The 21,343-nt window shown below is 35.8% G+C and overlaps 1 protein-coding gene across 1 annotated transcript in view; it reads left to right on the top strand.

Moving 5' to 3' along the window:
- The window catches only part of LOC105821427, a 34,177-nt gene extending 24,180 nt beyond the window's left edge, over window positions 1–9,997 (top strand). Inside the window, exons 5-8 of the mRNA XM_012658130.1 lie at window positions 185–295; window positions 4,466–4,572; window positions 8,138–8,228; window positions 9,870–9,997. Coding sequence (XP_012513584.1) covers window positions 185–295; window positions 4,466–4,572; window positions 8,138–8,228; window positions 9,870–9,986 — 426 coding nt within the window. The 3' untranslated portion in view covers window positions 9,987–9,997. The remainder of the gene's footprint in view (window positions 1–184; window positions 296–4,465; window positions 4,573–8,137; window positions 8,229–9,869) is intronic.
- Window positions 9,998–21,343: the final 11,346 nt, after the last annotated feature.

Below are 21,343 nucleotides of genomic sequence, written 5' to 3'. Positions count from 1 at the left end.
TACAATCAAGGCCTTGATCAGTAAGAGTCTTTTAAGTTCCGGAAGTTGCAAGTTTTACATAAACTACAAGATGTTATTTATCTTTTATTTTTACTTTATTGAATTATATTTTTTTAAGTTTGGCTTTTTAAATTTCAAGTAGAAGTAAAAGTTAATTCATTTACATCTTATCTTCCTATTTTAGGGTTATTTTTACAGTTCAGCAATGCAGCTCTATGGAGTAGAATTGAATGGAGATTTTTGCCAGTTGCAGGAAATGATCATTAAAAAATACCAGTTCACTGACAGAATAAAGGTACCCTTTAAAATATATTTTCTTGTTATTCATTATGTAACTTAATTTAGCCAAATCTCTTTTGCAATGTTTTCAAATCTATTCCTGGTTGCCATTGTGTATAAACAGATTGAGTTGACTTAGTATTTCAAAATATTAATAGAGATGAGCTATTATAATTATATCCTACTCATATTTCTCCCCTAATTTTATTAGAAAGTAATTTTTTTAAAATTTTCTTCATAACAGCTATAGTTTTGATAGCAGCATTTTTGAATTTCTAGAGGTTGGCTAGAAATGCATTTAATCTCTGAGTTTTGAAAGTAAGCAAAAGGGCTAAGTAATGCTCACAGTTCTTTATCTTCCTTTTTCTAAGCTTTCAAGAGGTATCATGGATGCCACAGAATAGCAGTTCATAGGGAAATGATGCCTTGCATTAGGCTATGACAGAAGTTTTCTCTTTTTCGTATATTTAAGGTAAAAAGTAACAAAAAAGGGGGAAGGAATTTTTTTGGTTAATGCATTAATCTTTATCATTTCACTAATGATCCTATACTATTGATGGCAATGCAGAGAAATACTGAGTATCTCTTATGTTAAGGGCAATCTGATGTTGAAAGACATACCTCAGTAAGTTTAAGGATATAGTCTTTCCCTTTTTTATAGAAGGAAATGATTTCATTCTTTCCTCCTCCCCTCCTCCCTGTCTCGTTTCTTCTCTCTCTCTCTCATATTACAGAGGCAAATGATCAGAGTAAATTCATTGTCCAATAATAAATTCATGAGTTTTTCTCATTATCCCATATGTAGTGAATAATAACACACTGCTCTTACATAGTAAGAATCACATAACAGGAATATCGATTTAATTGAAAATAGAGATTTTTAAATTACGAACTCTTAAGAATCATAGCTTATAAATGGATAACCAAATAATAAATATTATTGGTTTTTTTTTGAGAAGATGGTAAAGGGATACAAAATACATATTTATTTACATTTTTAAAGATTTTTACCCCTTGTTTTTCAAAGGAAAATATACAGATACACACCCACCCACATACTTTTCTGGCTTATGGCTTCTGTGGCCATCAGCAACTCTATGTTAAAAAGATTTGTTTATACCATCTTTTGACTATTGGAAACCTTAACAGTTTCCTTCCTTGAAGCTATGAACAAATGGATTCAAAGGCCCTAAAATCAACAGAAAGGGATTCTAGGATTATTTTTTTATAGTACCGGTTGAAATCTAACTAGCCTCCAAGGCTCAATCTTTGCTTCTTTTGTTTGTTTTTGTTGTTGTTTGCTCTTTTTAAACAAGGCTTTCCTTGGGAAGTCTGGAAATCCTTGGTTGCCTGCTTTATACTTGAGAGTGAGAAGCAAAAAAGCTGATTGAAGTTCTGACCACTTGAGTGGGGACTGTTAACTGTGGACCTCACTATTGAGTGATCTTGTTGGGTAGTTAATTAGTTGGGAACTATCTAGTGCAGTATCTTAAGATCTTTCCTATTGGGCTGGTCTTACTGCCTGGAGAAGACCTTTCTAATTCACCTGGCTGAATGGCAAGCAACATCCTGGAAACTGAATGGTAGAGGAAAACGGTTGGGAAGGTGCGGGTTCTCAGCATCCTCTTTGCATATTTCCTTAATTTCCTTGTTTTCAGAACATCACCCTTTCCTTCAGCTAGGCATGGTATTCTCTGGTCCTCCTTTTTAACTCTCTCCAGAGAATAAACCTCTGTTCTTTTGCTGGGGTTAGAGGAAGGTATGTAAGGATCTAGGCTGCTTCCTAAACTAACTTTCAACCAAGTCCTCTTATTTTTAGTATTTCTCCTAGTCCTTCACCTGGTACCACCAATTATGAGCCTTTCAGAGATTCTGTAGCATAAATCAGGTTTGAGTCTTAGCTTTCAATACTTCTAGCTTAGAAATCAATTTTCTCAGGTCTCCTAACTTCCTTATTACTTCCCCTTTTTTCCTCACTTACAAATTTTTATGTCTGTTGTTTCCTTTCCCATTCTCCCCATCCTTGTGGCTTTATACCTTCTTTTTTTTTTTTTTTTTGAGACAGAGTCTCGCTCTTTTTGCCTAGGGTAGAGTGAGTGCTGTGGCGTCAGCCTAGCTCACAGCAACCTCAAACACCTGGGCTCAAGCAATCCTACTGCCTCAGCCTCCGGAGTAGCTGGGACTACAGGCATGCGCCACCATGCCCGGCTAATTTTTTCTGTATATTTTTAATTGTCCGATTAATTTCTTTTTATTTTTAGTAGAGACGGGGTCTCGCTCTTGCTCAGGCTGGTTTCGAACTCCTGAGCTCAAACAATCCACCCGCCTCGGCCTCCCAGAGTGCTAGGATTACAGGCGTGAGCCACCGCGCCCGGCCTATACCTTCTTTTTTAAAAACCCTATGCTGTCATAATAATGAGGTTTCAGTAATATACAAAAGTACATATATGTGTTTTATCCACTGTCTTTATATGCAAACCCCATAGATTTAAATTCTTTGTTCTTCCCTTTCTTCCAGGGTAGAGGTTAATTTTAGCTTTTTTGTATCCCTGGTGTTGACTTATTCCTTTGATGGCATTTATGTAATGTTAATTACCCTAGCTTATTCATCCCATTACTAGAATATGACATTTGAGAGCAGATATTATGTCTCAATTCATCATAGTATATATCCCTGCACAGTATCTTGCACATACGTGGTACAATTAAATATGGCTAAAGTGATTTTGGTTGTCTTGTGGCCTCTGCATTGTCAGCCTTCCATAGTTTTCCCAGATCCATTCCTTGGGGTTTTCCTGGGACCTACAGAGCACCTCTGTTGGCTGCTGTAATTCATTGATCCACCTGATTGTTTTTTATACTATGTGGTGGTAAGGCATAGGGAGAAAAGAGTAAACAGAGATGGGAAAGAAAAAGGGGGAACTATGTGAGAGCCATGATATATCAGTAGATTAATTTACATATCTATTTCATATTTAAGCTACATGTTTAGAAAGCTTAAAGTGACTGACTTTTTTCTTTGTAATGAAGAATGTGTCAAGGTTGTATTAGAGGCTCCAGGCCAACTTAATTTAAATTATTTTAGCATTTTTATTTTAAATAAAGAAAATCTTTTTTTTAAAAATCAGATCTCACAACATTCTGAATATTATGTATTTATAAGACCCAATGCTTATTCGAAAAGAAATTATATGATACAAAGTGAACCTTTTTCTCCTCTTTTTAAAATAAAATTTGTTTTACTTTTGAGCAAATGTTTCCTCTTGGTGTCCTGCCTGTTGTCTGCAGTGTACGTTAATTTTTTGAGGTATATAGTTTTTTTGTTTTGTTTTGTTTTTTTGAGACAGAGTCTTGCTCTGTTGCCCAGTCTAAAGAGTAGTGGCATTATCATAGCTCACAGCAACCTCAAATTCCTGGGTTCAAGTGATCCTCCTGCTTCAGCCTCCCTAGTAGCTGGGACTATAGGCGTGTTCCACAATGCCCAGCTAATTTCTTTTTTATTATTTTTTGTAGAGATGAGATCTCGCTATGTTGCTCAAGCTGACCTTGAACTCTTGGCCTCAAGTAACCCACTGTGCCAAGATTACAGGCATAAGCTACTGCACATGGCTTTATATAGTTTTTAAATAAATTTTTTTGTTTACTTTTTTGGATAAGTAATACGTTCAAACTAAGTTTAGATGAAGACTCGGACAAAGCTGTTAACGTATTATCATCTTATAATTTATAGCCTATTTTTTTAATTATCTGGTCCCATTTGATTCTATGAATCAGGACAGATATTGTTCCATTTCATTTATGAAGAAACTGGCTACCTGAGAGTACAAACCTAGTTGGTGATAGAGCCAGAATTTGAACATAGCTCCTCTGACTCTTACAACTAGTGTTATAGTGGAAAAAACTCTAAACTGCAAGTCAAAAGAACATAATTATGACTGGGTAAATAATTCCATCTAAAACAAGTGAATTTTCCTAAGTTCATGGTTTTTACTGGATATTAAATATCTCCTATAAGCAGTAGTATTATACTGTTCTTTTTCCCTTTTCAAGAAGTGTTAACCTTTCATATTGCTTCAGATTGTTGTGCAGTTTCATATTGCACAACATCAGTAAACCAATAGTTATTTCATATGTGTTTATATGATGTAGTATCCTCGTTCTCTTATATGAACTCATTCTTCTTCAGGTGCTTCATGAAGACATCTGTACCCAGGGTTTACTTCTGCAAAATGCTGATGTTGTTATCATGAATAATGTCTTTGAGTATTTTCTTAATGAGGCAGAACAGGCCAGGTATGTTATTTATTCAAGCAAAAAATTTGTTATTAAAATATATCCAGCAAGGTTTGAAAAGAAATTAATAAACCAGAAATGTTTTCATATTAAACTTTTTAAGAACAACCTCAACTGTGAGGAGATTATATTGATAAGGAAATGTGTTATACATAAAACAAAAATAAAAACAAACTTTCATTGTCTAACTTGGTAAAATGCTATATCTAATTTTTGACAGATATAAAATTATTTAATGACCCAAATATTTGCTTAGTAGTGAGGGATACAATAAGATATCAATTCCCAGTGGGCCTTTATACTAAATCTTTTCTGCCTTAGTTTTCTTTTCTGTCAAATAACAACATAACCATATTGCTATCCCATCACAAAATAATGGAAATTGACTAAAGCTTGTAAATGAATATAAAACAAGATATAAGAATATTAACCTGGAAATCAGTGATTAATTTCAAACTTTAAAAATGTTCTTAAGGTAGTAATAGGTTCCCAGATAGGATGCTCTGATTAAAAAATTCCTATAGTCTGTAGTTTGAGGCACTGATTTTCTGGTCCGTTAGGCTTGCTGATGTCTTTGTTTTCATAATGGCATATATGTATTCAAGATGTAGGAAAGCTCCTTTCCATATGTATGAAAAGGAGTTACACTAATATGTTTCGATCAGTGCATTGGTAAGGTTTCCACTGCAGAGAAATAAAAATGCAAATGATTATAGATCATAAAGTAGTTAATACTGAGTGGAATCCTGAATAGCTAAACATCTTTATTCTGCCACCACTTTGCTTTCTCTACATATTCTCTCTCTCTCTGTCTCTCTCTGTGTCTTTCTTTCTTTCTCTCTCTTTCACACATACACACACACACACACACCCATACTAATTACCACTAGGTTAAGGTCACTATAAAATTAACAGTTTAAATAATTTAAAAAGAAATTAGTTCAACAGAAAGTTAATCATGCAAGCAAAGCTCAGTGAGAATGGGTGATGATTTTGAGTCATAGGCTAAAGACTAGCAGCACAACATGAGCAAAGTTGTTTTAATCATAGTGCCCTTTTTGAGCATAATTCCCCAGTGGACAAAGTATGATTAGTTTCTTGCCTTTTTAAAATGACAAGTAGCCAAAACATTATGTAATTATTGAAGAATAAAATATTACCAGGTTTATGTTTTATAAAAAGCTGAAAGAAAAAAACCTCTTTAGAGATTCATTATATTAATAGAAAGATTTTGAATGCTGAACAATGATGAAAGCTATTGGTAAACTTGATTTGGGAAATACTGCTTATTTGGGTTTTTTTAAAAACTTTCTTGGTACATTTATTCACAAACTCTACATGATTCACTGAATAGGTATTAGCCATATGGTTTAATTCAATCACTTCTAAATTAGTGTAGTACAGTGAATTCTAAATATAGATAGGTTATAGCCTTGTGATTAATTATCTTCCTTATGTATGCAAAAGTAAGTTTAGAAGATATATTAATAGTAAAGCATTCTGATATTGGAATCATTCTGAAAAAACTGATCATTTACCTATATTAATTCTATTTTGTAATAAGTGAAAGAGAATAGATGGTATAGCTATTTAATCTCCAAAGTCTTGTAATATTAATCAGAAACTGAAAACAAGTAGAATTATACTACTGTAGAAATTGATATATGAGAAAAAACTGAAATACATCAAAATAGTAAAAAATGTGTACTCAGAAAGGGCTCAGGCTTCAGAATTAAGTTAGATCTCATTAAAGGGGAAACACCCCAGATTTATAATTTTTAGTTTAAAAGGTACCTCTGTGTACTGTTTCAGTAGGTGAAACAGATACAACTACTACAGTGACAGTTTATCAGAAATAGCAAGTCTATATTGAACCATGCCCAACCATGCCAATATACTGGGCTTCTTCGTTCTTATTAAATAAACTTAGAAAAGATGTCATTTTTAGGAACTACATCAAAATAATAAAACAGCTCTAGCCCAAACACAATGACATTTATTATTGAACACTGCTACATGATTTTATATCTAGATTTTATATCTACACTGAGAAAAAGAACGTTTGTATCATTTTGCCTAATAAACTCCAGAACTTACTAGACCTAATAGCCATTGCTGTAACCCAAATAAATGGAAACTATATCAATTACTGCCTGCCTGCCCCACCGCAAAGGTGCATATCCCTGTATTGCTTGATCATTGCTCGCCCATGTATGGTGTGCTATCAAGACTCAAGCATAGTGTAGAAATCCAGTTCATGTCTACACTAAAGGTTAAACAGAACTGGTCAAACAAACACTGCCCTCTGACCCATGCACAGCATTCCATTCTACTTTAAAGCTGACTAATCCCTTTAAACTTTTTAAGTGCCATGTTATACCGGAAGTCCTTCCATTGAATATTACTAACAGCCAAATCAAGTATGATTTCACTCTCAATATTATTTCAAAAGACCTAATCTACTTATTACATTCTCTTATTGTTAGTCATTGTTTGGTTTCTGGCTTCTGTGAACTTTGTTTCTCCATTACTCTTCCCTACCCTCACTCCCAACTATCTGAGTCCTGTCCCAGTCTGTAGAACCAATTCTGACATATTTCATAAAGAATTTAAGGGGCTTTAACTGCTGATCCAGCTTTGTGTGTCAGTTCTGAAAACTGAGTTTGGCCCTATTCATAATACCTTGTAGTAACCTGAATCCTCATCTTGTTAATCTCCTTTGTACTATAATCTTACAATTTTGCCAACACCCCTCAGGAAGTGGAGAATTTACCAATTTCCAGTAGGCCGTTGCAGTCCTATTTCCTACAAGCAAACATTTTTGCCCATCTGGATTTCTAGATATCACCTGTGCTGCATACCTTTTGTTATTCTCATTTTTTACAAAACCTCATTTACCAAATGTCTGGTAAAACCTAACATATAAGTATCACACATAAAATTTTCACTGCCCTAAAAATCCTCCAGTGCTCTGCCTGTTCATCCTTGCCTCTCCGTTCACCACTGATCTTTTTAATGTTTCCATAGTTTTGCCTTTTCGATAATATCATATAGTTGGAATCATACAATATACAGCCTTTTCAGATTGGCTTCTTTCACTTGGTAATATACGTTTAAGGTTCCTCCATGTCTTTTCATGGCTTGATAGCTTATTTCTTTTTAGTGCTGAATAATATTCCATTGTGTGGATATGTTACAGTTTATTTGTCCATTCACCAATGTCTTGGTTGCTTCCACATTTTGACAGTTAATTAATAAAGCTGCTGTAAACATCCATGTGTAGACATTTGTGTGGACATGAATTTTCAGTAATTGAGTAAATACAAAGGAGTGCAATTACGAGATTATATCGTAAGAGTATGTTTAATTTTATAAGAAACCTCCAAACTATTTACCAAAGTGGCTGTACCATTTTGAATTCCCACTAGCAATTAATAAGAGTTCCTGTTGCTCCACATCCTTCCAAGCATTTAGTGTTGTCAGTGTACTACGTTTTGGCCATTCTAATAGGTGTGTAGTAGTATCTCATTGCTGTTTTAATGTACCATTTTTTAATGTGTTGTAGAGCCTGGGAATACATTAGCCATAATGTAAGGAAGCAAGGTTCGTTGCTAGTGACAGTACCAAGTCTTAAAGATTCTCTCTCAGGTCTTCAGGTATGTAAGCCTCCTTTTCAACATTTTTATTGTCAAAACTTTCCCCCTGCTTTTTTCTGATAGCTATTATAATATTCTAGAAATGGTCTATCTAAAAATAGTGACAGATAATAGGAAAAATAGCAAGACTTTATGGCTTAAGCACTGGTTTGTGATTTATTCACTGGCCTCAAGAGCTCTGAGATTGTAATCTTATCTTGATAAAGATTACTTTGCTTTTCTGCCCAGTTTTTTCTAACTGTAAGGTTATAGTTTTAGGTTAACAAACACTATTGAAGTTTTTTTTTTTTTTTTTTTTGAGACAGAGTCTCACTTTGTTGCCCTGGCTAGAGTGAGTGCCGTGGCGTCAGCCTAGCTCACAGCAACCTCAGACTCCTGGGCTCAAGCAATCCTACTGCCTCAGCCTCCCGAGTAGCTGGGACTACAGGCATGCGCCACCATGCCCGGCTAATTTTTTCTATATATTTTTAGCTGTCCAATTAATTTCTTTCTAATTTTAGTAGAGACGGGGTCTCGCTCTTGCTCAGGCTGGTCTCGAACTCCTGAGCTCAAACAATCCACCCGCCTCGGCCTCCCAGAGTGCTAGGATTACAGGCGTGAGCCACCGCGCCCGGCCTACTATTGAAGGTTTTTGCAAGAGGCTTAGAACACCTACATCATAACTTTGTCCCTCAGAACAAAAGGAACAGATCTGTTCAAGGCTTCTAGAATCAAATGAGTAGACTGGAGCTCACATACTACGTGCACTTTGGCTTCTGGGTTCATTTGAAATTTTGCACAGGCCACTTCTTTGTTCCCTAGATTCTCCATATAAAATTAGGCCAGGCCGGGCGCAGTGGCTCACACCTATAATCCTAGCACTCTATAATCCTAGCTGAGGTGGGTGGATCGTTTGAGCTCAGGAGTTGAGACCAGCCTGAGCAAGAGCGAGACCCCATCTCTACTAAAAAAAATAGAAATTAGCTGGACAACTGAAAATATATATATATATAAAAAAAAATTAGGCAGGCATGGTCACGCATGCCTGTAGTCCCAGCTACTCGGGAGGCTGAGGCAGGAGGATCACTTGAGCCCAGGATTTTGAGGTTGCTGTGAGCTAGGCTGATGCCACGGCACTCTAGCTGGGGCAACACAGTGAGACTCTGTCTCAAAAAAAAAAACAACTAAACAATCATCAATAAAACCTTTCTTAAAAACTTTTATGAATCATCTAAATTATAAAAATAATTTATGCTTGTTACAACAGGGGAATGATCCTGAGATATGTAAAGAAAAGGTACTAATCTCCCCAGTTTCCCCCCTTCATTCCCTGTCTTTGAGGGAATGAGTAATGTGACCCTACCATACTTTTCCATACTTGTGAAAACATATCTTTTAATATACATGGTCTCCAGTTTGTATTATAACTTCTATATTCTTTCAAGTTCCAAAATCAGAACACAGTAAATTCCTAAATCCATGGATCTGTCATTTAGTATAACAAAGAGGTAGTCATGTGGCACTGTATAGACTTCGTCCTGTCCATTGTAATACAAATCTGTTGTGTTCAATTATTATAACTTAGTGATGATTTCTTGAAATTCCAGAGAATAGAATCATTCTGCAATTTTGATGTGTGTTTATAATCTTTTTTTTTCCTAGACTAATATACAGTTATCCTCATGGGTTGAAGAAGTACCACTGAACTATGATGTATATCCACAAATGTATATTGACAGAGAAGCTCTTGAACAAATCCATTTATATAAGATTCTCTAGCCTAAAATAGTCCTACCTCATCATAATGTTTTGTTGAGTATATTATAAAATAATAAAAAAGAAATAGGCCGGGCGCAGTGGCTCACGCCTGTAATCCTAGCACTCTGGGAGGCTGAGGCGGGTGGATTGTTTGAGCTCAGGAGTTCGAAACCAGCCTGAGCAAGAGCGAGACCCCGTCTCTACTAAAAATAAAAAGAAATTAATCGGACAACTAAAAATATATAGAAAAAATTAGCCAGGCATGGTGGTGCATGCCTGTAGTCCCAGCTACTCGGGAGGCTGAGGCAGGAGGATCGCTTGAGCCCAGGAGTTTGAGGTTGCTGTGAGCTAGGCTGACGCCACGGCACTCTAGCCCGGGCAAAAGAGTGAGACTCTGTCTCAAAAAAAAAGAAATATAACCCCAATATCTGAATACATATTTTTCTGTATAATCCCTTCTAGTCTTTCTACATTTGATTACATATTTGTAAATAATTGTATATGTATATATACAGCTTTGTTCTGCTTTGTGTGATATGTAATTAAAATATTTGAAAATTTTTGGTTTTTCCCAGTTTCAATTATTCTGTTAAAAATATAAATGTGTCTGTCTTTACTCACTGATTCTGTATGACAGTCCAGATAGGACAAAATAAGGACTAGAAGTAGCTTCTATCATGAGAGAAGGGTGGAGGGGAAGGGTAGATCACATTGTATCCCACTTATTATATCTCTATTCTGTAAAGTTCTTTGTATTCAGCTTTATCTGAAGAGGCTAGCATAGGACTAAAATAAAAAATAATTGCAGTTTCTAGGAAAAAATAAAACTGCAAAGATAGCCTTCAAAATATAGAGAGAGATTATATCTAGATGGAGCAATTACTAATTATTTCTTTTTCTTTAGTGTGATTTCCTATATTTTCCACTTTTAAAAATAATAACTGTATTTCTTTTGAAATCAGGAAAAGCAGCTGGGCATGGTGGCTCACACCTGTAATCCCAGCACTTTTGGAGGCCAAGCCAGGAGGATCACTTGAGGCCAGGAGTTCAAGATCAGCCTGGGCAACATAATGAGACACCGTCTCTACAAAATTTTTTTTAAAAATTAGCCAGGTGTGGTGGCATCTACCTGTAGTCCCAGCTACTCAGGAGGCTGAGGCAGGAGGATTACTTGATCAGGCTGCTGCACTCCAGCCTGGGCAACAGAGCAAGACTCTGCCTGTAAAAGGAAAAGCAAAACTTTTTTTTTTAAAGAATGAAATGGAATATCAAAACTTGAACACTAAACTATTTCAGTCATCTCATATTTAGTATTATATTTAAATTTTTTTAAAAAACTAACCCACATTTTGGAATTATAGTACCTTTTCGAGATCTGTCTTTTGAGAGAGATTTATATAATATACTTTTCATCATCACATGCTTATGAAAAAGAATTTGCAGTGGCAGTCAATTCTCCTTTAAAAAGAAGTTATTGGTAAGTAGCTAAACAAAATGCTAAAAATAAAAGAAGTTTAGAACTCTATATTTACTATTGGTACTACTAAGTTTAATATTTAGGATCTGCTGTAATATTGAATACCAGAATAAATGCTGGAATTCCAATAATTTCTTGTTCACATAGGCATATTTATTCCTGCTAAAACACTCTTACTTTGCTACTCACCCAAAAAGAAGACAAGCAGAGTTAAGAAGTCACTATCACTACTGTTGATAATGACTTAGTAACAATTGCTGGATGTTTCCAGGAGGCTGTGCAGATTTTCTGAGATTTTATAAGAAGATTAATAGTAGAAAAACATGTTAAAAATATTTCTAAATAGCTTGTTTCTGGTATTAATATGGTAATTTTATGCATTATTAAAGGTATTTATTGACTTAATATAATAATATTTAGGCAGTTAAATTTCAAACACAGTACTACCTGTAGGATATATTGAGAGCATTACATAAGATAAAAATAGTAATCATTCTTGAAAAAATGGGTTTATTAGCAATATGGTCCATAATTACTAACATATAGCACTCAGTGCTGTGCCTATTCGTAGGATGCAGTATATTTCCTAAACTCTGAATCTCAATTGCCCTAGTGTTTATCTGACTGCCCCTCAGAAGCATGAACCTGGGGAGATTAACACCTTTTCTTTACGTATCTCTGGATTATTTCCCTTGTTATAACAAGCATAAATTCCTTTTATAATTTAGATGATTGATAAAAATTTTGTACAAGGTTTTATTGATGGTTGTTTAGTTTTTTTTTTCACTTCCCTAGACTTCTCCAGATGCTTTTAGCAATGCAGCCACTTTAGGCTGCAATTTATCCACTTGTAAAATAAGTTAAATAGTGTTTTCTGACCATGAGTCTCACAGGAATATTATGTACAAAAACTAATGATATATAAACACTCCTTGAAATACACATATGGGCTGGATGCAGTGGCTCATGCCTAATCCCAGCATTTTGGGAGGCCAAAGTAGGAGGATCACTTGAGCACAAGAGATCTAGACCAGCCTGGGCAACATTGCGAGACCCTGTCTCTACGAAAAAACAAAAAAATTAGTCGGGCGTGGTGGTGTGTACCTGTAATCCCAGCTACTCGGGAGGCTGGGGTGGGAGGATCACTTGGGCCCAGGAGTTCAAGGCTACAGTGAGCTATGATGACACCACTGTACTCTACCCCAGGACAAAAAAAGAAATAGGATTTAATCCTGGTTCTGCCATTTACTAGCTGTACAACTTTTGGAAAATTTCTTACCTTCACTGAAACTCAGTTTACTCGTGTTAAATGGGGTTAATAGCTCCTACATCATTGGGTTGTAGCCAAGAGGAAAAATGATAATGAGGTTATATTTCAAATATTCTCACTTTTGAATAAAAGAGAGGTACAACATAGCTTTACTATTTTAATTGGTACTGCCCAATACTATGACTCTAATAAACTAGATGGAAATTATGGATGTGATTTTTTTTTTTTTTACATTTTAAGTTACCTATAACTTAATATAGTTACCTCTCTTTTTTAAAATTTACTAAATTGTTCATACATTGTAAAATAATATCCAAACTTTTCCACCCGATTAATACCTGGTTGGAACGCAAACTATTTCTGGCCCTTTGTAGCTCCAAGTTTTGTTCTGCTTGCTCTTTTCCAGTGATCTTACTCCAGCCTTAGTAGTTTTTCTCACATGTGTGTATTAATTATTACTCAACCGAAGACTCAAGGTCAACCCTTCAGAGCTCTTCTTTTGTGCAGCTTTCTCCTCTGATTTTTACCTTGCAAATTCTGATGCCTTTGCCTCCCAGATCTTAATGCTGTTTCCTCAACTCAAAGAGATGGCCAAGCTCTGTTTGGGTTCCTCTTCCAAGCTGTGCTGCAGCCTGGAAAATCTCCTACAGCCAGGGGCAATCATAGGACTCACCTTATTCATTTCTTTCTCTGAGAAATCACTGTCCTGTACTGCCTACTATCTGATATATGAAAACAATTATCTCACTTATTTTGTCCAGTTGTCTAATTATCTTAGGTGGGAGGTTAATTCTGGTCCCTGTTATACCATTCCGAGTGGTAGTAGAAGTCATACCATAAATTTTTTATTTCCCTTTTATTTTCTTAGTTAAATGGATAATCCAAATGTTGCATAAGTACATATTTCACATTTAAATTTTTTGAATCATTTCACAAGGTAGAAGAAGCTTAAAAAGAAAAAAGGTCTAAAAGGAACTGAGAACTGAGAAAAGCAATCATGATACTTTGCCAAGACATTGTACTAACTAATAATTAAGCAACTTAGGTGATACCTCAAAGGCTTTTAGAAAACATGCAAAAATTATTTTAATTGCTTATTATATCTCTGCTGTACAGCTTCAAGTCTTAAACAGATTCTAGGACTAGCAACATTTTGAAAACCCATGCTTCCACTGTAATTTTGCTCTTAAGCAAAATTTAAGAAATTTTCTTATAAGTATGGGAGACATTGAGCATAAACCTTAATTTCTAAGTGGCCAGTTGTTACTCTAATGAAGCCAAAAATAAGTAACATCATTTTCCAGCACAAGTTGCAGAATGACAGAACAGAGAAGGAAACTCAGAAGAAATTATTTTTAAAAGAAAACTTTCAAAGTAAAAAAGTATATATGTCTTCCCCAGGGAGTATTAAAAAAGAAAATCATCTCAGATGAGTTATCTCACATTTTCCAAACAGAAAAATAATCACCTTCGGGCCAACAGAAGGTGTGGAAAGTTTCAAATACACAGTTCTCATAAAGAAGATACAACTGAAAAGGGGTTGTAACACAATGTCTGTGATAGGCTTATTAGACCCTGATCACCTAAGAGGTTCTTATCAGCATTCCTGTCAAATAGATGAAATGATCCCAGAAGGCTACCTCTGATCAAAAGAAAGGCGCAGCAGAAATGTTCTATGTAGGGGTGCCAATGAGTGAGGATATGGTTATCATCCTCCACCAATCGCCTAAGAACAAAGCATCTTTTGCTCCTTTTTGAGACTAAGTGGGATGGTTACTAAACAGAAAGGACGTGGTTTCCTAACACAGCATAATAATTTTTCAAAATATTTTAACCCCATTAAATTTAAAAACAAAAATCCCAACAATTATAATTTATCTGATCTTACAATCTAAAGGGGCTCTTGAGAACAGCAAATTTATCTCAATATGGTATATTGAGAATAATCAAATATAGATGTTTCAATTAACAGTTTCTCTAAACTTTTGCATATTCCAAATTATAGTCTGAAATATCTGTAGCTACTATAACTTCTAAAAGTCACTGTGCTCTTAAAAGTAAGCCAGTTATCTCAAATGCCAGAAAACGTGTGTGTGTGTGTGTGTTCATAGTTCATAGAGTTACTGCAATGCCAGGTTGATGCATGGAGTGGACAGAACAGGCTCCTATTCTACCTTCCTTCTCCACACATCCATTTAATATATTGTCCTCCATTAGAAAACATATCATATTAAACTGATAAGAACAGATACTACATTTGATCTTAGTCAAAAGGCTAAGAAGCAAAGTCAAAATGCTTTTTGAACTTCACTCTCTTTCCCTGTTTTACAGATAACATGTGTTGTTTTTTTTTTGGACGAGGCAGGGAGGATGACATGTATTAGTCCACACATATTTGGGGTTTTATGTGCTAATTTGTCAAGTGTTCAGGGATGCGACTGACTCCTAAAGTTTCTTTATAGAAAAGGCAAAAATAGATTGTGCTTTTAGCAAAAGTTTCTGAAGATAAATTTTTAATTAATCTTGTCATAGATAAATCTACACTTCCATTAAATTGTTTGAAAAATCTGTGTTTTTTTTTCTTATTAATGTCTCAGAGGACTTTTGTAGCTTCTTAAAGATGTAAATTACTTAATAGTAACAGCTATGTGTTTATATTTCTACAGGCTTCAACTGTAGTTGAAAATAGTCTTGCTCTCCCTAGTTTATACTATTAACTCTATTGAATGGTAACAAGTTTTTTGGCTGAACGAAGTTTTAAAATCATGCTCTCTTGGTGCCACTGGAGGTTCAGACAGCAGATTTGACGAGAGCACTTTCCAGTTACATTTCTTGACTTACTTTGTTGACTCAATAGAGAAAATATTTTCTATTTTAGAATCTTAGTTTTCCTCACCTCTAATATGGCCACATTTGCTCTGTGTCATCTTTCAAGAGATAATGAGATGATATTTATAGGCAAAGTTCAAACGCACACAGTACTAGTAGTTGCTCTCTTGTTAACATTATCTTTTTTTTTTTTTTTTGAGACAAAGTCTCACTGTGTTGCCCCGGCTAGAGTGCCGTGGCGTCAGCCTAGCTCACAGCAACCTCAAACTCCTGGGCTCAAGCGATCCTTCTGCCTCAGCCTCCCAGGTAGCTGGGACTACAGGCATGCACCACCATGCCCGGCTAATTTTTTCTATATATTTTTAGTTGTCCAGTTAATTTCTTTCTATTTTTAGTAGAGACGGGGTCTCGCTCTTGCTCAGGCTGGTTTCGAACTCCTGAGCTCAAACAACGCGCCCACCTCAGCCTCCCAGAGTGCTAGGATTACAGGCGTGAGCCACCGCACCCAGCCTGTTAACAATATCTTAAACAGCCAAGAAAACTACCATGAAAGCAAATAGACAACCTACAGAATGGGAGAAAATATTCACATGCTACACATCTGATAAAGGACTGATAACTAGAATCTGTATAGAACTCAGGAAAATCAACAAGAAAAAATCAAACAACTCCATTAAAAAGTGGGTAAAGGACATGAACATAAACTTCAAAAGAAGACAGACTAATGGCCAAGAAACATGAAAATTTTCTCTAATCATCAGGGAAAGGCAAATCAAAACCACCATGAGATATCACTTAACTCCAGTGAGAATGGCTTTTATCAAAAAGTCCCAAAATGACAAATGTTGGCATGGATGCAGAAAGATAGAACACTCATACACTGCTGGTGGGACTGTAAACTAGTACAACCTCAATGGAGAGTAATATGGAGATACCTCAAAGAGCTAAAAGTAGAACTACCATTTGATCCAGCAATTCCATTACTGGGCATCTACCCAAAGGAAAAAAAGAAATTCTATAAAAAAGACATCTGCACTAGAATGTTTATGGCAGCACAATTCACAATTGCAAAGATGTGAAAACAACAAAAGTGCCCATTAATACATGAGTGGATTAATAAAACGTGGTATATGTATACCATGGAATACTAACTACTCAGCCACAGAAAACAATGGTGATCTAGCACCTCTTGTATTATTCTGGATAGAGCTGGAGCCCATTCTACAAAGTGAAGTATCCCAAGAATGGAAAAACAAGCACCACATATACTCACCATCAGATTGGTACTAATTGATCGACACTTATGCACATATAGTAGCAACATTCATCGGGTGTCAGGCAGGTGGGAGAGGGGAGGAGAGGATGGGTATGTTCACACCTAATGGGCGCGGTGTGCACTGTCTGGGGATAGACATGCTTGTAGCTTTGATTTGGGTGGGGCAAAGGCACTATATGTAAGTTAAACATTTGTACCCCCGTAATATTCTGAAATAAAAAAATATGTATTAAAAAACCCAATATTTTACACTTGATCTTAGCCAAAAGGCCAAGAAGCGATAACCAATATTTTAAATACCAATTGAAAGATTTTTATCTGATTTACAAATTGCCTATTACAACTTTTCATTCTGATAATTGCCTATAACTTTAAGGAGTAAGGTGATATTTAAAATATAGGTAATAAGCTGAACTAAGTTTTTCAGCATGAAATCTATTTCAGAAAAAAATTAGGAAATGATCTAAACTAAGAAAATAAAACATGTTTAGTACTCATGTACTAAAACGTGGTCATGGGCTAGACGGTTCCATAAAAGAGACCATCTCCTCTATTCCATGATCTTCAAAAAAGATGATAGCTCCTGGACTTGAAATGTGTATTTATCTTTATTTAAATGTGTTTAATCATAAAGTGGTATGCATACTAATTTAAAATATGGAAATATAGAAACATGAAATGAAGAAAATATAAGAATAATACATAATCCTACCATCCAGCAATAAGAAACATTATCATTTTGGTCTTTTTTCTTTTAATGAAAGTAATATTAGCACACTGTTAAAAAAAAAAGACAAATACAAAAGCATTTAAGGTATACTTTATGTGCCTGGCCCATAGTAAGTACTCAAAAAAGTTTGTTGAAAAAAGTGAATGAATAAGTGGATGAATACAGAAATAAAGTTTCCCAAGGAAAACTGTTGGGAGACAATTCTCCCTGAGTCTCTTGAATTTCTGTAGTTTTTTTGAACAGAGACACTGACAGATTTGTTCTGGACTGTCTTTCCAAGGATGTTTATACAGTGAAGAGTCTTAGAATTTAGAGATAGTGTCTCCCTCCAAAGCAGAGGTCAGGTTTGTTTACACTTCTGTAAAATAAAGATAATGTCTCCCTCCCAGGCGAAGGTCATGCAGGTTTGCTTGCAGTCCAATATAAAATATTGAGGCTTCCTGTGCTTGGGGTTCCTCACTGTAATGCAAACACACTGCATGCACAGCATCCACCTAAGCCACTCTGTGTCACCAGCATGAGGCTGTTTTGATATCACCTAGCCTACATTGTGTCCTTCTATGAGTACTGGAGCTCAGGGAACCAGGAAAAGAAAAATGATGATAGATTTTCTGGCTCCTACTTTTGCTATAAGTAATAAATTATCCTTTGTCTTAGACCAAGGAGTCTCCTATCTTCTTCTGGCATCCATGAAACTGCGGCAGGCTAACTTATTAGCTTACATGTAGGGTAAAATCTTAAATCCTTTATAGTTCTTGACAGAAACCATTGTTAAAAATTGAGTGTATAATTACACTTTTTTCTATACTATATATAAAATGTCTAATGACACCAGAGAAAAATATGCTATAAAAGTTGTCATTGACCCTTCCTATATTAAACAATTCTCTCTCAGAAAACCTTTTTTAATATATGCTATATACAGAAATCCAATCTTTTTGCAGATCTCTCATTTGAGGGCACAAACATCTATTAATACTTCCATCTTCTATATAACTATTCATAAAGATGATTGTTGGAACAACTTTCACCTTCCTCAAATTAAGTAAGCTTTGTGCCTTCAGCCTTTCCATATAAATTCTATTTTCTAAGTTTTAATCCTGTGGTTAATCACTCCTCTGAATTTTTTCCTATTTCTTTCATTTCTTGAATTTAGAGCCCAGAATCTGATTGACTACCCTAGTAAAGGGTTGATTCCTATTTCATGGATTTTTAAGACATGCCACAGACTAATTAAGAGCAAATACTATGTCTTATTCTTCTCCACTGTCAGTAAGTTTCTAGAACATAGTAGGTACTCAATAAATTCTTACCAATTGGTATATCCCAGAATTGGTTTTGAACTGTAATTCACAGTACCAATGTGCTTATTCATGTTTAGTTTTTGCTTCACTATAAAACCTGTTTACAGAGTCAAAAACAACCTGAAACTCTACCGTGAACGGCTATAAATCATAGAATGATCTTTGTTTTTGTTGAAAGTATTTTTATTGCAATTAGCAGTCTTTCCATTCCTGACCACACATGCAGAAGGTAATCACCATCAATAATGCCATCTCTGCACACAAAAGATATTCCCTTCTAATGACTCTTTAGCTGAGTTAGCATTTTTACTTCTTGTTTTTCCTTCTTTCAAGAAATACTGGGGTAGCTGCTTCTAATACAGCTCCCGATAGCTGCACCACCTAGTTTTCACATCTTATGTAATTTCCTCCCCTTGTACATGAGCTGGACCTAGTGACTTGTCCTAAAGAATAGAATATGGCAAAGTGATAGAATGCCATATCTGAAATTAGGTTACAAAAGACTGTGACTTCCATCTACCTCTCACTTTCTCTTGCTCTTTCAGTTGCTAATTCTGACGAAGAAAACTGCCATGCTGTGAACTGCCCAATGGATAAGTCCACGTGGCAAAAACCAGAAGGTAGCCTCTATTCAACAGCTAGTGAGGAACTAAATCCTGCCAGCATCCACCCCTAGTCAAGCCTTAAGAGGGCTGCGGCACCAGCCAGCACCTTGAATACAGCCTTGTGAGAAACACAGAGCCAAAAGACCCAACTAAGCTTTGCCCAGTTTCCTTACTCATGGACTCTGCAAGATTATAATTGTTTGTTGCTTTAAGTTACTAAGTTTTAGGCCGGGCGGTGTGGCTCATGCCTGTAATCCTAGCACTCTGGGAGGCCGAGGCGGGCAGATTGCTTGAGCTCAGGAGTTCGAGACCAGCCTGAGCAAGAGCAAGACCCCGTCTCTACCAAAAATAGAAAGAAATTAATTGGACAACTAAAAATATATAGAAAAAATTAGCCAGGCATGGTGGCACATGCCTGTAGTCCCAGCTACTCAGGAGGCTGAGGCAGAAGGATTGCTTGAGCCAGGAGTTTGAGGTTGTTGTGAGCTAGGCTGACGCCACGGCACTCTAGCCCGGGCAACACAGTGAGACTCCGTCTCAAAAAAAAAAAAAAAAGAAAGGAAAAAAAAATGTTTAAATACTTTGACTAAGCAGTTCAATTTCTAGGAACTTAAGAAAATAACCTGATATTTGCAAAATGATTTAAATTCATGACAATGCGGTTTATAATGCCGAAAAATTGGAAACCACCTAAAGGTCCAATAGCAGGAAATTGATTAAATATAGAGCATCCATATTCTGGAATTGACAGTCAGGTATAGAAAAATATTTCAAGATGTGAGCAAATATTCACAATATATTGTTAGGTTAAAAAATGATGTTACAAACTGTTACATACAATAAGATCCCCGTTATATATATGTATAAGTGTATATGTCAATAGAAATGTTAGAAAACATTAAAAGGACATATGCCACAATATTAGCAATGATGTCTCAGGACACATTTTTTTCTTCATTCTTTCTGCTTTTTGGTATTTTTCAAGCTTTTAAGAATAAAAGCTGATAATCTCTTTGTCATCAAAGAACAGTAATTTTTTTTAAAAGTCTTATTTTGCTAAAATCCCATCAATCTCATTTAGAATTAGTCTCTACTGTCATTCCTTTTTTTTTTAATTTTCACAATTTTTAATTTTTTTCCGCTTCAGTAAGCTGGTCTATTCTGTCATTACTGAGTGTCTATTTATTGTTTGTACTTCTGATATATCAATTGTAAATATCTGATATTAATCATAGTTTCACAGTTACAGGGTTATGAACTTCCATTCATCTCAGTGTACCTCTCTATTTAACAAGTCTTTGCTGAATTAAATTGAATACATTTTTCCTTCTATTAGCCTCTCTGACAGAGTTGCAAGATGGAATTGTGCATAACGGGGACTTCAGGGGTATAAATTAATATTATGCAAATATTAATGCAAAGCCACAGCCATGATACATTTCATTGCAAACCAACACCATGAAGATACAGTGCTGCAGGCCAGGAAGAGGTAGAAAATGTTTCAGAAAGGAGTGGGGGCCAGACACCATGGCTCACGTCTGTAATCCTAGCACTCTGGGAGGCCGAGGCAGGAGGATCGCTTGAGGCCAGGAGTTCAAAACCAGCCTGAGCAAGAACAAGACCTTGTCTCTACAAAAAACAGAAAAAATTAGCCAGGCGTGGTGGCACGCATCTGTAGTCTCCATTACTCAGGAGGCTGAAGCTGGAGGATTGCTTGAGCCCAGGAGTTTGAGGCTGCAGTGAGCTGTGGTGATGCCACTGCACCCTAGCCTGGGTGACAGAGCAAGACTCTGTCTCAAAAACAAAACAAAACAAAAACAAAGAAGGGAGTGGGGACATTGGGAAGCCAACTGAACATGAGACTAGTAGAATTGATGATGCTGTACA

The sequence above is a fragment of the Propithecus coquereli genome, unplaced genomic scaffold, assembly GCF_000956105.1.
Source record: "Propithecus coquereli isolate 6110/MARCELLA unplaced genomic scaffold, Pcoq_1.0 Scaffold116, whole genome shotgun sequence".
Lineage (NCBI taxonomy): Eukaryota > Metazoa > Chordata > Mammalia > Primates > Indriidae > Propithecus > Propithecus coquereli.
The sequence above is the reverse complement of the archived record's forward strand: the minus strand, read 5'-3'. Positions and strand labels throughout refer to the sequence as shown.